Below are 21,364 nucleotides of genomic sequence, written 5' to 3'. Positions count from 1 at the left end.
TAAGAAAGTATCATGAACTTCTAGCGACATTTGAACAAAAAAAATTATCGCAAAATAAAAGCAAATCACATCAAAATTGTTCAAAACATCAATAAGATTTAACGCATGCGTACAAAGTATTGCGCTCCGAGTAGAATATGGCTGCATAGAGCGCATTGGGCTTCAAGTAGCAACGGTCTAAAAGAAATAAACTAATTTATGTTTGTTTTATATGTTTTTAAATGATATTACTTAGATATTAATGAAACAAAGCAATATGAACGCCACGCAGGATACATTTTGCTACGTCCCAATGATTTGGTATTGTGAAAATGTTCCTTTGTTTTTTTGATAAATATGAAATAAATATAAGTCGAAAATAGTAAAATAAAAGTAAATTTAAGTTTTAAAATATACTATTTACATGTTAAGGGTCTCACAAATTAATTATCCTTAGAGCCCTAGTTAAAGAACGGAACGGATCGGCACTGTATATCGGATCGGCACTGTATATCGGATCGGCATTGTATGCAAATATTTTTAAAAATCACATGCAAACACTGCGAGATGAAAATGATATTATTTGTACAAATACACACTCAATGAATCTTTCTCACTCTCTTTTCAGACCTGGTTATTTGTATATATATATTTTTTTACATGCTATGTTAGAACTAAGATTCGGAAAGTTACTTACTGTTAACATTACGCATCTCTATCGCGGAACTTAATTCTAATTACCATACATAAATTATTATTATTACACACATGACTAAAATAGGTTTTAAGTTTTAGGTCAGAGTTCCCCAAATATTTTTATGGAACTTTTATCAGTGACTCTTCAGGATACTGAATCTAGAAGCTTAAAAATCAAAAGGTAGCCGTTTTTGAAAAAACCGATTTCAAACTTTTGTATATTATTTTATAAAAGGGGAGGAGGTGAGAGTTGTAAAGTTAAGGTTTTCCTCATAAAAAGTCAATATTAACACTTTCTAGTGATGTTAAAGTTAATCCAGTATTGCAGGCAATTAAATTTTAATCATCTTAAGATGTTAATTTTTAGTTATCTAAAATTTATCTCGAAGTTGGTTATCTCAAAAATTAAAAAAGATGTATTGGCCTTGAAATGGAGCGGAATTTATTTTTAAAGAGAAAAAATGTCAAATTCTTTTAAAAAGACAATTCTTATTATCCATATTAACTCATATACCTGATTAACTATTCATGTTACAAAATGCAAATGTTAGAAAAAACTAAGATTTTTTATACTGTTAGCTAACAATTTAAAAAAATATTTGTATCCAATGTTTTAAATTTATAAACATATATCAAAATATCTGAATTTTTTAATCTATAAATTAGTACTGCTGAACGATTCAGCAATTCTTCTGCTTCTAAGAGAGTGCTTTGAGTTTGTTTGTGAAACATTGAATCGTTCGATTATTGGCTTCATTTTTGAATGAGCCGATTCAGATGCCTGTTCATTGTATCGTCCAAGAGAATGACCAGTAAGTTCAATAAATTGTTGCAAGTGAGCTAAGACTATATGTATTTTCCAGGTCACAGTAAGTTTCTTTCCTAGAAACTAATAAAATATTCTATATGATAGATAATAATAATAGTATATTAATACAAAGCCAATTTAAAGCAAGTTCATTATATTTAACTGTACCTCTGAACAGTACTCTTGTGTGGCTTCGTAGGAACAAACAAAGTCAGTTATTGCTTGAAGATAACAAGGGTTAAGATAACTTCCGAAGGTTCCTTTAATTAATTTCTCAAATTTTCTCATTGGACATAGAAGTGGGAAGAGTTCAATTGGTAGCCTTAGTGAAAGCTGGTCACAGTTTTTAAGAATAATCCTACATGTATTGCCTTCATATGTTCCCCCATGGTATCCTCTTCTAATACATCCAAGTGAGTTGACCCAGTCTTTGTATTCAGGCCAATAAAAAATTAAATAAGTTGATATATGATTTACAAATCCCATTAACATATGAAGCTCCGGCAAAGGAATTACTTCAAGAACTAGTTTTGACTTGTTTCTCTCCTTTATTAGACATACATTCACCACATTCTATCAAAGTTTATTAATTTGATTACCAGTTTTGAAAAAAAAATTTTTTTATTTAATAAAAAGATTTTTAAATTTTTAAATTAAATAATAATTAAGATTTACACCTTATAATCTTTCATTTCAGAACTTCGATAACCAGCTTCCATGTACCTCTGAAGCCATAGATCCAATGATAAAAATGTTCTTGTCAACCCACCAAAAAGTTCACATTCTCCTTCACACCAAGCACAAGCATAGATACCGCCATGAGACTAAATTTTCTTATGTTTTTTGAAAAATCCCAATTAACTAATTAAAAGTTACATAATAAATTAATTTTAAATCATAACTTACTGAAATTCCAAGAAGAATATTAATTATTTTCAAATCAGCTGCAAGAACATATTTACAATCTTCTAGCTTTAGAAGATCTAATAAAATGGTTTAATTTTTGTGTCTCCTGCAAGTTTTCACAATATGCAAGAACTATGGAATGGTTAATTCCAGAGTATGTTCCATGAGAACTTTGATCTTCGCATCGTTCTTTTCCTGGATCAAATTGGTTACAAATTACCTTAAGTGATCCACCTCCTACAAAATATTAATTTTGATTTAAAAAATATATATTATTAAGTTCTATATTATATATAAGTTGTATAATATTTCTTCATCTAATAACGTTTTTACCTGAATCAATTCCAATTCGTATTAATGTTTGGAAAGGGTTTTGCTTTCTGGAAGTCATTACAAAGTTAAGCAGCTCGGTTAATTGACAAACATAAACAAGGTTTCTTGACACATCTGTTGACAACTTTTTTTTTTTTTCTTCTGCAAAAATTGTCTTCACATCATAAAATTCAGATAGGAGTTTACTTTTTTTGCAAAGTTTTTTTTCAAGAATCGCCTCAAATTGAATTCCACTTTTCCTTAAGGATTTCAGAAGGATGCGTGATTTGAATTGATTAAGTCCAAGTCGAATAATCATTTTTTCAGTTTCTTCGAACTTGACTTTCCTAATAACTAATTGCGGAACACCAAAAGTTATAGGCAAGTTATAGGCAACCCACCTGAATAATAAAATACTTTAGATGATTTAATCAATTCGAAAACACAAATAAATCTAATAAACAAATTACCAGTATTTAGATGTGTCTGGATTCCATGCTTAAGTTTCTTTTTTTTAATAATCGATCTTAAAACATTTGAAGTGACTTTTTTCTGAACTTTTTTTTGAAGCATTAAATAACTTAGCAGAAAGATTTGTATACACGTTCATTTCATTACATTGATGTCGAATTCCTCTCTTTTTAATGCACATAAGCAAACGTTACACATCCTATTCGAACTTACTAATTTCTTTGTTTTTTTCATATGTGGAAATCTGGATCTAGCTATTGAACAAACTGTGCATGTTTCACAATTTCTAGTGCTTACACATCTAAATAATTGGGAAGATTGCCATCGAGTTTTAACTGCATTTGGTATGTCTCTACTTCCTTTCAGTAAGTTTACATACTTTTTGCATGTTGGACAAATGCCTACATAAAGTAAATTAATTTTTAAATAATGATTATTTTCAGAAAGTATTTTTTAATAAAATTATTGCATTATTTAATCATAATATGGAATATACCTGTTGGATAACTGTATACAGATATGGAATATTCAGGTTTTACATACATTCTTATGTAAGCCTCTAATAACTTCGTGACAGGAATACATTTTAAGCATTTCTTCAAACAACAGCAACAAATAATTTTCTGATTCAATAAATGGTCTCGTTTTTCTTTGCTGTTTACTGTTTTGTTACATAATATATAAGGCATTTTTCTAAGAAAGTAATTTATGTTTAATATTAACAATAACGAAACAATAACTAGGGCTTGAAACATTCTATTATTATATTAAACAAATAAATTACTATATAAAGTAAAGAATGCTTCCATCAACAATTCTATAGGAAAATTAACATCTTAAGATGATCAAAGTTTATTTGCCTGCAATACTGGATTAACTTTAACATCATTAGAAAGTGTTAATATTGACTTTTTATAAGGAAAACCTTAACTTTACAACTCTCACCTCCTCCCCTTTTATAAAATAATATACAAAAGTTTGAAATTGTTTTTTTCAAAAACGGCTACCTTTTGATTTTTAAGCTTCTAGATTCAGTATCCTGAAGAGTCACTGATAAAAGCTCCATAAAAATATTTGGGGAACTCTGACCTAAAACTTAAAACCTATTTTTGTCATGTGTGATTATAATTATCTTTTTAATTTTATTTTTTATTAATCGTAATATAACAATATAAAAATATTTAAACTTGGTATCTGAAAGAAGATCCAAAAGATCTTGTCGCCAGAACCATATAAAGTATATTAAAAATGTGTATATAATAAAATGAAAATATAATTGATTTAACAACTAGTAACAATGTAGAATTAACAAAAGCTGAAAATGATTTTACAAATTATCTAGAGTGAAAATAATTTTTCATAAAAATGTTTATATGTAAATTGCCAGCAGAAAAAAATACTGTTTTTTAATTTAGTTTTAATAACCGAAAACGAAACTGACAAATGAAAATTTGGAACAATAGTTTTGTTCCATAAATACGGTGCTTGATAGTTTATGCAAAAATGATTAAACTTTTTTTTGACAAAAAGGGTTCCAGTAATAAATAATTATTTCATAAAGTATATTTGGTTTTAGCTTTATGGGTAAAAAGATCTTTAAAAATCAATTATGGTTGTTTACTTTTACAACGAAACGTAAAACATAAAGTATTATAAACATTAAGTTCGTGAACGTTAAGTGCTTTAACGTTTTTAAATATCATTTTTGAATGAGAAAAACGTTTTTGTAAACATTAAACGCATTGCATGTTTCTGACGAAAGTAAAGATTTCGCAACTTAATTTTAGAGGTAATTCCCCAAACAATATTTGCATTTAAATAGGTATGAATAAATGAGCAGTAGAGTTGAATTAAACTTTGTTTACTTAGCATCTGACTTTATATAGAATTCCAATACTTTTGGCCAGTTTCGTAGAAATAAAGTCGATATGATACTTCCTTGTAAAATTTTTATCAGTGTAAATGCTTAAAAAACTTATGACCGACCCCTTTTATTTCAATTTTATCAATTAAAAAATCAGGCAAATTATTTGGTGAAAATGCTTTTTTGCAAGAGTGTGGAAAAAGATCCATTTTGTTTTGTTAATGTTTAAAATTAACTTGTTGCACTTAAACCAGTTGGAGATGTGATTGAGTTCTTTATTCATATTTGAAAAAAGCTCGTAAATGTCTCTGTTTGACAGAAATAAATAAGTATCGTCGGCAATCATGATACTCGTTTGGTAAATCGTTTATATAAACTAAAAACAAAAGTGGACCTAAAAAAGAACTTAATTTTTCAACTGACAATACCATAAAAACATTTCACCAATCGTCAACGCCACCGTTTGCAAATACTGATAGTTTTGTTAACAACAAAAGACGAAAGCCAATCAATTTAATTGAATTAGCAACAGATAAATCATGTTGTAACTTAATTGAAAACTATGATAAACTTGAAAAAGAAATAAACGATTACAGTCTGCAATATTTTCAGAGCTACGAAAATAGTGCCATCGAATTTTTTCCAGCTAATCAAAAATTTTTCCCGGTTTTGACACAAATTTCACGGGTAATATTTTCAGTTCCACCAACATCGGTGCCATCAGAATGCTTATTTAGTTCAACCGTTTTAATAGATACGGAGCAACGGAGCCGGCTTACACTAAACTTACTGAAGCAGTTAGTTTTTATTGAAGAAAACAAATAATAAAAAACATTTTTTTATCAAATAATGTTTTCTTAAAAGAGTTACAATGGAACTGAAATTTGTTTTCACTTATAATTCTTAGTAATTTAAATTTACAATGGAACTGAAATACAAAATTACAATGGAACTGAAATTTGTTTTCACTTATAATTCTTAGTTATTTAAAACACTTGTATTCTCTTTTGTTTATTTGATGAACTTTTTTACAAACAGCTTAATTGATGGCAAGTTGTTTTCTTTCCATTCTTTATTTTCTTTTCCAGTCTGGAAAAAACACCAGTGTTCAATCATTGCGCTAGTAGGTGTCACTTGGTGGGGTGGAATTAAAACTTTTGCTAAGTAAAAAACAAGGCCCTTGTTTTTTGAAATTTGACGACTGACTGATCTAAAAGGTCTACATTTGCCGACTTCTTTAAAAGGGTAAATCTTTCCGAAAAATGCACAAGAAATGCATTGAGGAGAGAAGTGGTGTGAATAATTTTAATTTAAAGTAATCTTACCCCGTCACTGAATGGTTTAGAATTTGTAACTAAAGAATTGTAACTTAGAAATTTTAACTTAAAGAGTCTAACTTCATAGCTTGCAACAGTAGCATTTACTGTTAAGATATTGGCTCTTTTTTACAAACCTTGTTGTCCAACTAACTAATTATAAATTTATTTATTTATTTTTCCCTTATTCTTCGAGAAACTGGTTAAGTTTTTTAGATGTTTTGAATCATGGTGCCTCCTTAAATTACATTATTTGCACACTAAAACAGATTCATTATACAGCTATTCACGAAAGTTTAAACGATTGCAGAATTTTTATCAAGTATGTTTGGTTTTTGTTTAATAAAGAAAAACTGTAAAATGACATCGACTTAATTTTTTTTATTTATTAAAGAAAAAGTAATTAGCTTTAAAATGAATAAGAACATGATATAAAAATTTTAATATTTAGTTAGAAAAAAGCTATTATAAAAAATCTTATAGGAAAAATAAGAAGCACAAAAGTTTGAACGAATTGCAACATTCGAACAAAAAATGAAAAAAAAAGCGAAATTAATATTTGAAGTGTCCTCCTTTGTTTTTATAGCCAAGATAAACTCGTTTATGCATTGATTCAACTAATTTCATGCACATCACGCGAGGTACCTTCAGCCAGTACTAATTTAAAAGTTGCTTTAAATGCTGAGTCGATTGAATTTCATGGTATGTCACTTGATTGTCGATCCAAGACCAAATATTTTCGATTGGGTTGAGATCAAGGGCACCAGGGCATCACATTGAACTTTTTTTTCAAAAAATATTCTTTGATTGAGTGTGCTCTATGAGCTGAAGCCACGTCTTGTTGAAAATGAATTGCTTGCTTCTGCCATACAAGTGTCTGATTGATGGAACTAAACACGTCTCCAATGTGTTCTTGTAGGTGTATTGATTAATTCGGCCTTCATACAGCTCACAGAAGCCTATACCTTTGTGAGAAAAACATCCCCAGATGCAATATTCAGAAATGTTAAGTATTTTGCCTATTTGAACATTTGTGTGATTTTTTGTCCGCGCCATAGCAATAACTTGCCATTTGATGTCACTAGAAACTGATTTTCGACCCTTTTGCACGCTATTGAAATTAATTTGAAATTCACATTATTTTAAGTTGATTTTTAATGAATTAAAAGCTGCCTGATGATGTTGTGATGAGTTTTTTGATTGAAAAACTACTCAATTATTTGCTAATTAATTGATAAATTCGCTGCAAAAAAAAATTTCGCAGCGGATTTATCAATTAATTAGCAAATAATTGATCCTAAATAAAATCGTTTAAACTTTTGTGAAACTTCTTAATTTGTATCTCCTACCTTTTAATGAAATTTCTGAGTAAACGGTAATGAGTCAAAGCCAACTTTTTTTTATTCTATTAACAAATAACCTATTTACCAAATTGGAAAAATAATTATTTTGATATCTATTTCCGTTATATTTTTATTCAAGAAAAACCGAAGATTAGATTTGAAAATTCTGCAATCGTTTAAACTTTCGTGAATAGCTGTATTCTAAACATACTGGCATCGAATTAATGTGGCACACAACTAGTAAGTTCTTTGAAAAATATCAATTTTTTATTTTTGGGTATTTTGATTTTATAATCATTCTTTCAACATATAAAAAAAGAATAAACCTTAAAAGTTATTTAAAAGTTGATATAATAGCATTTTAGTAGATAGCAGTTAAAAATAAATTCCTTAACATTACTTTAGCAATCATACAAAATTTAAGTTTTGATGAATTCAAAACAGTAAAATACAATCACAAACCATGATTTAATAAAATAAAAGCAACAAGTAATAGTTACATCCCTGGCGTAATCAATTTATTAGATTTTGAAGATTTTAAAAGATTTGGAAATTTATTTGGCTAGTTCGATTATTTTCATAAGTTTTTATAGATTCGATAAAAGAAGTATTTGTGTACCGTTTTATTCAAAAATTTTCGAAACTTGCAATTTCGATAATGAACCCTGACCAATTCGTTTAAGCATGTGGTTTGTTGAAAATTTTAAGATCTCATGGTCATCAACTACCAAAGGATTCACCAACCACCTTGGGCACATTAGATAAAGTTAATGCCATAGAAATGAATGCTAGAGAGTCTCATCACCTTGGTATAAGAAATGGTCTTTAAAATATGTTTTAAAGAATAATATCTATATTGATTAGGAAGTTAATCTTTTATGTTAATATTAACGGGCTTCCAATTTTCAAGTCATCTGGATACCAGTTATGGCTAATAATATACCAATCTTCTTTCACCCGTTTAAAATTGCATTGTATGGTGGGTACGAAAAGCCAACTGCTATCAATCTTTTGTATGATTTTTTAAAAGAACTTTAGGAATTTCATAATTAAGCAGTTATCTTATGTGGAAAACTTAATCGTGTTTCAATATTTGAAATTCAATATGACTTACCTGCTCGAAGTCTTTTAAAGGGAATTGTGCAACATAATGGTTACAATGAATGTGAGCGTTGTAATGTTTATGGAGTCTCAGTTCAAGGTCGGATAGTGTATGGTACTGCAAATCCTTTTTTTGATTTCAGCAAGAACTGATAGTGGACTTCGGGCTGGTAATTATGCTAAAAGAAACGATGATAACAGGTGTCGTCATCACACTGTGATACCTTTGTATGAGCTACAAAGTCTTGACCTTGTCAGACAATTTCCATTACACAATATGCATCTAATTAGTTTAGGAGCAATGCGTCGAATTTTATATTATTTTAACGGCTCATATGCACGTATATTTTCAGGAAGATTATCTGCCGCAAACTTAATAGAGATTCCTAGTCGTCTAAGTTAGCTAAGAGGAAAGTTACCTTCAGAATTTGCTAGTAAGCCATGTGATTTGACTGAAGTTATTTGTTGGAAGGCTAGGAAATTTAGAACTTTACTTTTATTTACTGGTATTGATGTTCCTAAGAACATTTTAGACCCAAAAATATACAGACATTCATTAAGATTAGTGTTTCGCATTCGTATGCTATTCGTATGCTATGCTGAAGTGAATAATAACTTGAGGCAGACTTATTTGATTTCTACAAAGAAATAAACTATTTTGCAACTAATGACTATGAACATTATGGTCATAGTTTCACTGTTTACTACGTTAATAACCTAAAACATCTTTCTGATGGTGTTGAAGGTTTTCAATTGTTCATTGATGTTTATTCCTGCTTTCAATTTGAAAATTATTTGCAGATAATAAAATAGCTAGTGCGTGGTAAACAAATTCCATTTCAAGAATTTTAAAAAGGTTTGATGAGTTAAAGGGAACAATAAAACAAAATCTAACTTAAGTTACAAAACTTGATTGTGCTAAAAACTCATACTTTCTTAGAGAAGATTGTGTGTGCTTTATCAAAAAAATTTTACTAAATGGTCAATTTGTTTACAATGCATACAACAAAACTAAGCTAAAAAACGCTTTTGTTGATTTTATTAAGGCTAATAAACTAAACATATTTATCATAGAAAAAGACAAGTGTTTGTTAAAGAAAGTAGATGGCATAGATATTGTATTAAGGAAATGTGTTTGCTAAGTGCATAAAGGTGATCGCGTTATTATTCCGTTGTTAAATTGTGCAAATTTTAATTGACATAATGTGGTTCTTTATTTGAAATCATAGCTGTTTGTATGAACAGACTGAGGCTTTAGTCTTGGTGCCCCAACTGAGATTGGGTTCATGAAATATTTTGCATTTAGCATTTTCTTTTAAGAAAAAGTAAAAGTTGAAATTGAAAACATATTTGGTCACTTGTTGTAAAAGTGGTGTTTCAAAATTTCTTTTTATCGCAGAAATCATATTTACCTTGCAATCAGTTCCTGCTGGTTAAGAGTAGGTATAGAAATTTTGGAATCAACAATTGGGTAGCCAGGTTACTCAGTTCCTAGTGTTTAAATGAATACCCAATTGCATTGGGTTCCTGGTAGTACTAGATACTCGGTTTCTAGTTAATGATTCTTAGTAACCAGCAGCAAAATTTTTTTTTGAATCACCCACCCAAGAAAAAAATACAAATAGTTGGAATGTGATCTACTGTTTGACATTATAGCAATCTTCTGATCATTTTCTCAAGGATTTTTTTTTGTTTAAAAATTTTAATTTTAAAGTTTTGTTTTGACCTTTAATCATTGGTGTAAAAATTTTATAGCAGTCAGCATAAATATCTACAGTTTTTATTTAGACTGTACAGCACAGTTGTCATAATAGAAAAAAAATCAAACCACCAGCAATACCAACTCACTAGGTTAATCCTAACAGTGATTTTGCATATTTCCCTCTAACAGGATATAAAACACTTGGCATGTATTTTGCGGACTGGGCTGGGCTAGAACCATGGTGGAAAGAATTTGATTTTGTTGAATACATATTGGAATCTGGCACATTAGAAACTTGTAACCTTATGCTTTTTTTTCAAACAGAAGATGTGGCTGAAAATTTATGTCATGAAAACTTTATGTATATTTTGAGTAAACATTAAATGAACATTTGAAACCTATTTTCTGCAAAAGTTTTCAAAGAAATTTCAGCAAATTTCAGAAACCATACCTAAAAATAAATCTCTTTTTTGTATCATAAAATTGAATGAGTTTTAAAAGGGGGTAATTAGGAGCGTGATCAAATTGGTTGAGAATCACACATAGATCAGTGTTGAACCCAATATTTCGACAGAAAAAATATAAAGAAATTTCGTAATTTTTTCTAAACAATTCTTTAATTCCTTAAATTTTTTTTTTTACAATCTGATTTAAAAGCGATTAACTAGTTAACAAAATCATAGCAAAAATGATAGTTTTTTTTTGAAAAGTTTACATTTATTTATATGTAAATAAGTAATTAACTGATTTTGTGAACAAAAATTGTTGGGTCTGTTAACTTGGGTAAGAGCATAGTTTGCAGATTGGGTTAGGTTTGGCTAAGCTAATTTAGGATAGATTAGGTTAGACTAAGCTAGAATAATGTAGCTGAGGAAAAAAAGTTACATCTCCCTGAAAAAAGACCTAGTTACACTCCTAGTAAGTATGCCATCTTCGTACCTACATACCTGCCTAACAATTAACAGGTCTTGGTATTCAGTATTAAATCCTATCTTTTGAATTTTTGTTATAGCTAGAAATGCTTCATTATTTAAACTTATTTTGAAGAAATTACTAGATATGAAATATTTTAAAACCCCAGGTTGGAACTTGGGTGCGAACGCTCCTTTCACGAAGATTGCTGGATATGTATTATGGCATTGCCAGAACAGGAGGGCAGTAGTGGCGAACCAGATCAAGGAGAACACTGGCAGGAAAGAACCAGCTTTAGGGTGACCCAATTGAATTTATACTATACCTGGACAGAATTGTCTAAAAAAGTCCTACACGAGAACATACTTAAGTATTGAAACAGAAATTAATAATAGTTCTATTGTTGCTTTGTAACATTTCGTTTGCATTCTGCAGAATATAAGGACGCCTCGTACTCAAGAAAAACATATAAAATGATAATTACAGGCTAGCAATTAAACATTTTGTATTGTATTTGTTTAATAATAAATCTTTAAAAATATTACAGCACTATTCAGTGATAATGGAATAGTCAGTGATAGTGAGGAGGACATAATGTTAGAAAAACTAGAGAACTATGTTATACCAAAACTACCTTGATACTAGTAATGATGCCATTACCTCTATCAGATTTGGTGTGTCGTCGACTGCTGTTATGATTATCAATGGTGTATTGAAAGATGCTGAAATGGTTTCATTGTTACATTTCAAATAGAAAGCAATTTCTTACCTATAGTGATGGCCTTCAGAGTGACTATACTGAAATAACCTGTAGTGTTCCACAAGGCTCTATTCTAGGTCCTCTTATGTTTTTAATTTATATTAATGATTTAAGCAAAGCAGCTAATCTTCGGAGTATTATGTTTGCTGATGATACAAATTTGTTCTTATCAAACAGTAATATTAATGAGCTGTTTTCTTATATGAACAAAGAACTTAAATGCGCATCTGAGTGGTTTAAATGTTACAAATTGACCTTAAACCTTGATAAAACAAAATATATTCTATTTCACCCAATATCTAAATAACGTTTTTTATCAACAACCAAGCCAAAAATTCTTATTGATGAACTAGAAATAAAAAAGGAAACTTTTACCACCTTTCTTAGCATTTATCTTGATGAGAATTTTAAATGGAAACCACATATTGACTACATTTGTACAAAGGTTTCTAAAAATATAGGTGTCCTCTATAAGTCAAGAAAATATTTAAACAAAACCATTTTAATCCAACTCTATTACTCATTCATACATAGTTATATTAACTATGCAAATTTTACTTGGGGAAGTACAAGCAAAAGTAAGTTGCATACTTTTACCATCGTCAAAAACACGCAATACGCTTAGTTTGTTTTGAAAACCGACTTTTGCATTCAAAGTTTTTATTCAAAAATATAAGAGTACTTAACATTTATGAAGTGAATGTTTACAAAATATTATGCTTTATGTTTGAATGTAAAATCAATCCGTCCTTACACCTTTTTAAAGATTTTATTACCTTAAAAACAAAAAAAAGTATACACTACGAAATGATAACTCATAACCCTTTTGTCGAACAAAATTCAATCAGTTCTGTATAGCTTATCATGCACCCAATCTCTGGAACAAAAATATTTTACCTAACTTCGATTTATCATTTACCTTTCCAGTCTTAAAAAAGAAATTTAAAAAATTAATTCTCTTTAATGACAATATGTTTAAATACTTTTAAAAATAAGAAATTTGTATAAACACGCTCTTTTGTTGTTTTTTTTTTCGTCATTTTTATTTATATATGGCTTAAGTTATATTCTATTTTAACTTTTTATGGTTTGTTGTATTACGAGAGCATATATCACGGACTTTATTGTACTAGTTAAATATAAAACTAAAAAAAAAAAAAAAAAAAAAGAAAGAGAGATGTTATAAACGCAGGGAAACTTGTTAATGAACAATATATATGATAAACGTCATATATGATAGCATGAAAGTCTTTAATGCCAAAGGGCGTTCTATGAAGTATTATGGACTAGAGGAAAATTTACAAAATGTACAAAAATACGATCGCTGAATTTTTTGTTCATATTATATTAAAAAAGGTGAATCTTTAATTCTCAAGCAGTTGGTAAATTACTTTCCAAAGTTGAAAATCTTGAAAGAATTACTAAATTTAAGGCTATTTCCCTCCTACCCAGGCAACACAAAACGTTCGAGCACGTTCGACGAACGTTAGATACGTTCGGGCACGTTCTAAGAACGTTCCGTTAAAAATCTGGGTGCATATTTATTAAACATTTTTTTAGTGTATCTTAATAGCGCAAGTTTCGCATAAGTTCAAAACTATAAAAGCCGTATTCACCAAACTTGCGCAGTTGCGTTTCAAAAAAACTTACGTTTTTGCGTTAGTTCAATTCTTCACTAACGGTATTAAACTTTTTAGAAACTTGCTCAGCTCAATTTACGCAAGAAAAGTTTAGTTAGCTATGAGCTGCCTTAACTTTGGTGTACTTCACTGTGATGGGGTTACCACTATGTTCTTCACCATGCATCAGCACATTCCTGTTTGCATTGTGAATCACAATTTTTGTTTTCAGAATCAGGAGATCTGATTTATCTCCCATTCTCCCACAAACGAGTCTGGTTTGGCAATGTGAGCAATACGCTCTTCTAACAAGTTAAAGTGAAGATGCTGGGGTTGGTCAGCATTTAAGGCATCCCCGTGCATGTCAACAGACAATATTTCCAAATTAGATATCAAATGGCTAACAAGCTGATTACGAAGTGAGTCAGCCATAGCAGTTTCCTTCAGATGAAGCAGTGGACTGACCAGCTTGCCGTTTAATCGCTGAGCTGACTGAAGATCTGGTGTTGTGCACACAACAACTGACCTAAAAAAACATTTCCCATCAGAGTAAATTGGGATGAGCAAAAAATTTTCCAGCACCTGTGGCAGAACTGTTTTGGAATGGGACGTTTTAACAGCCAGTGACACTGGGTGGGTCACATAAGTTGTTGGTTTTGGAACCATCTCATCCATTATGCCTGGAAGTGGTGGCACACCCTCCTGGTCTTGTGCTGGTGTAGTTACACATACCAATGCTGGTATCGAAGCTTCCTGGGCTTGTGCTGGTAATGTCCCTGATGTAAGTGGTGAAGACAGCATGGTCTCGCGGTCTCCTGCTTGAGAAGCGAATGATGGCGCATAACCCTGAGGTTTAAAAACATCTCGTGTGCATGGCCAAATTCCACACGATGCAAAACCATTAATTGCTGTTGACATGGTAGCAACCTTTGCATATGCCAGATGAAAAAGATTGGCCACCTGATATGAACACACTGAACGTCCTGGATTTAGTCTCAGCCATTTTTCCACCTCCTGGTCGTAGTAGACTTGAAGGGGCTTAAAAAAAGCTTTATCCAGAGGCTGCAGTTTGTGTGTTGTGTGAGGTGGAAGTGACAACATTATGACATTGTTGTCAATGGCAAGCTGAATGGCCTCAAGATTTTTAGTATGGGATTTGTGGCCATCTAAAATAAGTAAAACCTTATCATCTTTTGTTGGCTTCACATGACTGATGAACATTCTCATCCACTGTACGAAAAGTTCAGAATTTATCCATCCTGAATCAGAACATGCTACAATGCTGCCTTCTGGTGCACCATCTCGCAGTTCATCAGGAACCCGTTTTCTTTTGAATATAATCATTGGTGGAACATAATGTGTTCCACCAGCATTTACGCAACAGACAACTGTTGTGTTAACACCCCTTTCTGTACTGGCTATGCTACCTATCTGTTTTTTGCCTGTTAGGCCAAGCACGCGCTGGCATTTCTTTTGCACGGTTGAAATACCAGATTCATCAATATTGTAAATGTTATTGGCCTTGAGGCAATGATCTTTTATTAAATTGTCTAGTAAATTAAAAAACCTGTCAACATCCCCTAGGTTGAAGCCGCTGGCTCGCGACATGGAAGTAGCTTCTGGTTGGCGGAGGCAGAGGTCAGGGAACCTGGTTAAAAATTTGTAATACCACTTTTTCCCAGCTTGACCTTTATCCTTATTGAATGGGTGATTTAAACCCTTGTGTTCTGCAACTTCAAATGCCAGAGTCATTAAATCTTTCCTCGACATTCCGAAAAACATGGCCTCCAATTTTAAAACTAGGTTGTGTATTTCTAGCTCAACATCCGCATGAAAGGATAGTACTTCTGCCTAGCTTTTTAAAGCCGTTAGCAAACTTGTTGGCATTATCAAAATGCCTCTTTAGAGTTGCTTTTAGGATGCCTGATGTGGCTGCACATTTGTTCAAGCCAATATCACCATTTCTGTACGCCTATATAGCACGTTGAAGATCATCATTAGTCCAGCAGCCCCTGATTAAAAAAAAAAGAATGAAATAAATTGTAGGACAGGGCAAAATTTTAAAAATAAATTTGTCTAAATTTACCCACTACAATCTACCACTACAAATATAATACTTAATAAATATTTATCATTATTTATTATTATTAATAGGCTATTATTATTATTATTATTAATTTAATTTTAATCATTAGGCCTATAGCCTATAACTATAATAATACTATAATATTAATAACGATTCTTAATTATTTTTAGACCCTTAGCCTTATAATTATATCTTAACTTATATTATTTTATAATTATCTAATTTAAATTTAATAGGTCAATTATAGTAATAGTAAATACTTAGTAGATCTATAATTACTATAATTAAATAATTATAATCTATTATAGATTCTATAGTCTAGTCAAATTTCAAATACTAATAATAATCAAAGATTAAAATAAAACATAAGATTAAGATAATTTAATTTATTAATAGCCTATGATAAAATAATAACATCCAAGAGAATAAGAACTTATGTTCCCCAAAATGGACTACAGTTTCCCATCTTGAACCACTGGTCCATTTTAGGGACAGCAGTTGGTCCATATTGGGAGAACCACATGGGCATCTAATTTTACTAAATAAAACCAAAGCGATGTCATTTGGAGCAACACGCTTGTATTTAGTAAGAAATGAAATGAAAAAGCTTTCCATTTAGCATAGAAGCATTGTCCTGGTTCATTTATTTGTAGAATGACACACAAAAAAAAGCGAGTATACTTTTAGAAAAAAATAACCAAATAAAATACTAACTTACCTTTTTGAAGTAATCTTGCTGACCGCCATCATTGAAATGCGATTTAACTGAACGGAAGTCACTCTTTAATGCTACGTTTCCAAAATTTAAAAATAAAATCGCATTTATTTGTTTCATCGGTGGTCCATAAAAGGGGACGGTCCATAATGGGCGACTCTCCCCTATATCAGATGATGTATTTATGTGGTATAGAAGAACAAAGTATTGTAAAGTTTTGTGAATTTTTTAAAAAACGTTTAGTGATAATTTTTTTTGAAGAAATAATATTTAAGTTTGCGAAAAAGGGTTTAAAAAGCTTTTTCGCAAAATTAAATATATATATATATATATATATATATATATATATATATATATATATATATATATATATATATATATACAGTTACGGAAAAAAGTATCCGGACAAACTATTTTTAGGTATAATTCTATATTAAATGAAGGAAACCTCATACTGTTATATATATTTTTGTAGCTCTCTACAAGCTGTATCTAAATATACCATCAAACATTTACTACACTAAGTAGATGTCCTTTTTGGTAAGAGAAACTAAAATGACTGTGGAAAAAAGTATCCGGACAGTTACTTTCTGCAAATTTTTGGTCAAGATTTTCAATAAAGTTAATAGCATAATACCTTATAAGTATCCTAGTAGCTTAGGATAATATAAGTAAAAATGATAAAAACCATAATTTCTATTTCTATAACATTTAGAACCCATTGACAACCGTTACCATGGTGAAAAGTAAAGAATTGACAGAAGTGGCTAGGAAAGAGATTGAAGTGCTCTCAAAAGAAGGCAAAACGGTTCGAGATATAGCTCAACAGCTTTGTATGCCCAAATCAACTGTTCAAGATACTCTGGGGAGAATTAAAAAGCATGGAGTACTCAAAAGTTTTCCAAGATCTGGACGAAAACGAAAAACAACTACAAAGATTGATCAAAAAATCCTCACTTTGGTTGAGAATTCCGTGAGACCAAATGCAACAGATATTGCGAATCAACTCAGAGAACTCGAGTTAGTCAATATAAGTCCTCGAACTGTTAAAAATAGGCTGCATGAGTATGATTTACATGGTAGAGCACTTGCCAAAAAACCGTTACTTACCAAACGACATATCGCAAAGAGGTTTGCGTTTGCAAAGAAGTATCAAAACTGGACCGTTGATGATTGGAAGAAGGTGTTATGGTCAGACGAAACAAAAATATGCTTTAATGGTTCAGATGGTAGACGTTGGACATGGAGAAGACCAGGTGAGTTAAGGCAACAAAAGTATGTTAAACAGGCAAAAAATCATGACAAGTATGTCATGGCCTGGGGATGCTTCAGTTGGAATGGTGTGGGGCGTATTCATGCTATAGAGGATATATTGACTTCTCCTAAGTATGTTAGAATACTTTCAAATCATATGCTACCATCTGCTCGAGAGTTATTCGATGGAGAATTCTTATTCCAGCAAGATGGTGACTCAAAACATACGGCAAAAAATACCAAAGCCTGGCTCCAAAGCAAAAATATCGAGGTGTTAGATTGGCCAGCACAAAGTCCAGACTTGAACCCTATAGAAAACCTATGGAAAGTAGTCAAGGAAGAAATTTGTAAGCTCATATTGACGAAAAAAGACGATATCGAGGAAGCACTTAGAAAATGCTGGAATTCTAAAGATATAACGAGGTGTAAGAGTCTGGTTGGGTCAATGCCTAAGGAAATTGACGAAGTATTAACTGATAAATGAGGATGGACTAAATATTAAATAAATAATGTACAAAAAAAAAAAATTTTTTTTTGTCCGGATACTTTTTTCCACAGACATTTTAGTTTTTCTTACCAAAAGAGACATCTACCTAGTATAGTAAATGTTTGATGGTTCACTTAGATAGAGCTTGTCGAGAGCTACAAAAATATATATAACATTATGAGGTTTCCTTCATTTAGCATAGAATTATACCTAAAAATAGGTTGTCCGGATACTTTTTTCCGTAACTGAATATAATTTTTATTTGTTAGCAGTATGTTTATTATTAGAATTGCATGTTTTTAATATTTTTTTTTCTTATTATTTTCTAAGCTAGTTTTTTTTTCAAACATCTCCTAGCTGATATATATATATATATATATATATATATATATATATATATATATATATATATATAGTATATATATATTTGATTTGATTTTGACTTTAAATTGAAAGTAGTAACAAAAAATCTTAAAAAATCCTGAAGATTGCGATCTTTCTTATATAACTTTTTTTCTACTCTAAATAGCACAGAAAAATAATTTTTAAATATAACAGGCTGTCATATAAAAGAAATTATATAATGATCTTATGACTTTAAATATATATATATATATATATATATATATATATATATATATATATATATATATATATATATATATATATATATATATATATATATATTTAAAGTCATAAGATCATTATATAATTTCTTTTATATGACAGCCTGTTATATTTAAAAATTATTTTTCTGTGCTATTTAGAGTAGAGAAAAAGTTATATAGGAAAGATAGCAAATTTCAGGATTTTTTAAGATTTTTTGTCACTACTTTCAATTAAAAGTGAATGGATGATATTAGGCTAGAAGCAGATACAAGTGTAGAATGTATAAAGACATTCCTTATCACTTTATATTTGATGACAAAGATTACTAATTAAAGGTTAGACAAAGGAGTGGTGATAAGGTGATAGTAAGAATGTATAAAGCTAATCCAACTGGAGAATTGTTTTTTCTTAGACTGTTACTTTTGAAAGCAAAATGAGCAACATCTTGGAAGGATGTGCGTACTGTTAATGGTATTGTCCTTGAAACGTTTCGTGAAGCATGTGTTTTGGAAGGTTTGTTGCAAGTTGACACTGAATGGCAGAATACTCTTTGTGAGGCGGTTTTAACACGTATGCCGAGGCAAATTAGGCAGTTGTTTTCAAATTTTTCACCTTTTATGAACCTGACAATCCTTTAGATCTCTGGAATACATACAAAGCTTTTATGATGTAAGATTTCATTCACTGCTCAGTCCCACTTCTAATAGCTGAACAAGCTATTCTTCATCAAATTGAAAAGATTATTAATCAAAGTGGTAAAACGCTGGCTGATTACAATCTGCCTGTTATTGATGAGTTTATAGGCTTAAATCTAGAAAATTTTGATGAAAATGTTCAACAATCTATTGACGAAGCCAATTGAATGAGACTGTTGCTTAATTTCAGTCAATTAAATGAATGTCATGCTATCCTTGCTGCTCTAAATGAGAAACCAAGTGTAGAAAATCAACATTCTAGATTGTTTTTTATAGATGGACCAGCTGACTTCACTTATAATTATTTGATTGCTGAATCCATAAGTAGGTGCTTTCAATCTGCTACAGCTACATGGAGTGGCATAGCAACTCTTCTTACAAATGGATCTACATTGCATGGCTTATTCAAATTTCCTGTTCCAATATTGGATAATAGCACATGTAATGTAACTCGTAACTCTACACACGGTATTCTTTTAAGAATTAGTTTGTTTTTGTTTACTAAAACATCCATGATGCCTAAACATGCCTTAAATGCAATTGATGGGTTGTTAACAATATGTTTGCAACAATAACTTTCTTTTCGGAAGAAAAATCATTATTTTTGGTGGTGACTTTAGGCGAATTCTGCCTGTTTTGAAAAGAGGACAAGCAGCTGAAATAGTAGAATCGTGTATAAAATGTTCTTTGTATTGGCAATGGGTGCAGAAGTTTGCATTAACTGAAAATATGAGAGTACAAGATGGGTAAGGTGAAGTTTCCCAAAGGCTACTAAAATTTGGGAATGGAACAGTACCTGTCAAAGAGGAGGATCCTTTTAAGGATGCATTGAAATGCTAAATCAGTGCATTATGAGAGAAAATGAACCGATTGTTGAAAAGATTTTAAAGATGCTGATCAAAATGACTATTCTAAACGCGTTATTTTAACATCAGTTAATGTTGAATCATAATCAATCAATAAAGAAGAGCTTGATTGTCTGCCGGGTGAGGTTTAAAATTTATTTAAGTACTGATCAAATTAATACTGATGACCTTAGTGAAAGAAATAACTTTCCTGTTGAGTGTTTGAACAGCTTAACTCCTACAGGTGTGCCACCTCATTGTTTAAAATTGAAAATTGGTTGTCTAATTATTCTATTTAGAAATTAAGATCTTAAAGCTGGGTTATGCGATAACACTTGAATGAAAGTTTGTGCTCTTCAAAATAGTTATATTGATGCAGAGGTATTGAGAGGTGTTTCTAATGGTAAACGGGTTTTTGTTCCTCGAATCCAGTTGGCTCCAGATTCTTATTTACATTTTGTTCTGAAACAGTGTCAGTTTTCTATCAGATTGGCTTACTCAATAAAAATTAATGAAAGTCTAGATCAAACATTTGATAGAGTTGAGGTATATCTCAAAGAAACGTGTTTCATCGTCAACTATATGTTGTATTTTCAAGATCTACGGGATTTAATAGTTTGTTTTTTCAAAATTGATAAATATCTCATTCAAGGTATGGTAGGTGTAAAATGTTACACAAATGATGTTATATTTTCTAATATTCTTAATTTAGTCTTTAGATTTTCATTTCGAAAGTTTACTGTAAGAAGGTTGTGAGCAGATTTTGTATGTATAACTTTATTTATTATTTTAATATTTTTTTTCATAGTTTTTGATAAATATATCTGTCATTTAATATTGTTATAAAATCTATTTATATGCGTTATGTAAAACCATATTTGTTT

At 30.4% G+C, this 21,364-nt stretch overlaps 1 protein-coding gene and 1 pseudogene across 2 annotated transcripts; one reads left to right on the top strand and one right to left on the bottom strand.

Annotated features, from left to right (window-relative positions):
- Window positions 1–1,247: 1,247 nt before the first annotated feature.
- On the bottom strand, window positions 1,248–3,927 carry LOC145195961 (uncharacterized; annotated as a pseudogene). Its single transcript, XR_016452713.1, has 7 exons — window positions 3,669–3,927; window positions 3,311–3,573; window positions 2,723–3,073; window positions 2,390–2,626; window positions 2,161–2,307; window positions 1,652–2,056; window positions 1,248–1,564 (listed from the first exon to the last, which is right to left on the bottom strand). The product of XR_016452713.1 is annotated as an uncharacterized LOC145195961 (transcript).
- Window positions 3,928–19,802: 15,875 nt separating this feature from the next.
- LOC149888001 (uncharacterized) lies at window positions 19,803–20,210 on the top strand. Its single transcript, XM_090088979.1, has one exon. The coding sequence runs from the start codon at window positions 19,803–19,805 to the stop codon at window positions 20,208–20,210; it is 408 nt and encodes a 135-aa protein (XP_089945105.1).
- Window positions 20,211–21,364: the final 1,154 nt, after the last annotated feature.

This window comes from Hydra viridissima, unplaced genomic scaffold (assembly GCF_058129835.1).
Source record: "Hydra viridissima isolate aposymbiotic clone 2 unplaced genomic scaffold, HvirCarnegie_v1 scaffold_5, whole genome shotgun sequence".
In the NCBI taxonomy this organism is placed as follows: domain Eukaryota; kingdom Metazoa; phylum Cnidaria; class Hydrozoa; order Anthoathecata; family Hydridae; genus Hydra; species Hydra viridissima.
The sequence above is the reverse complement of the archived record's forward strand: the minus strand, read 5'-3'. Positions and strand labels throughout refer to the sequence as shown.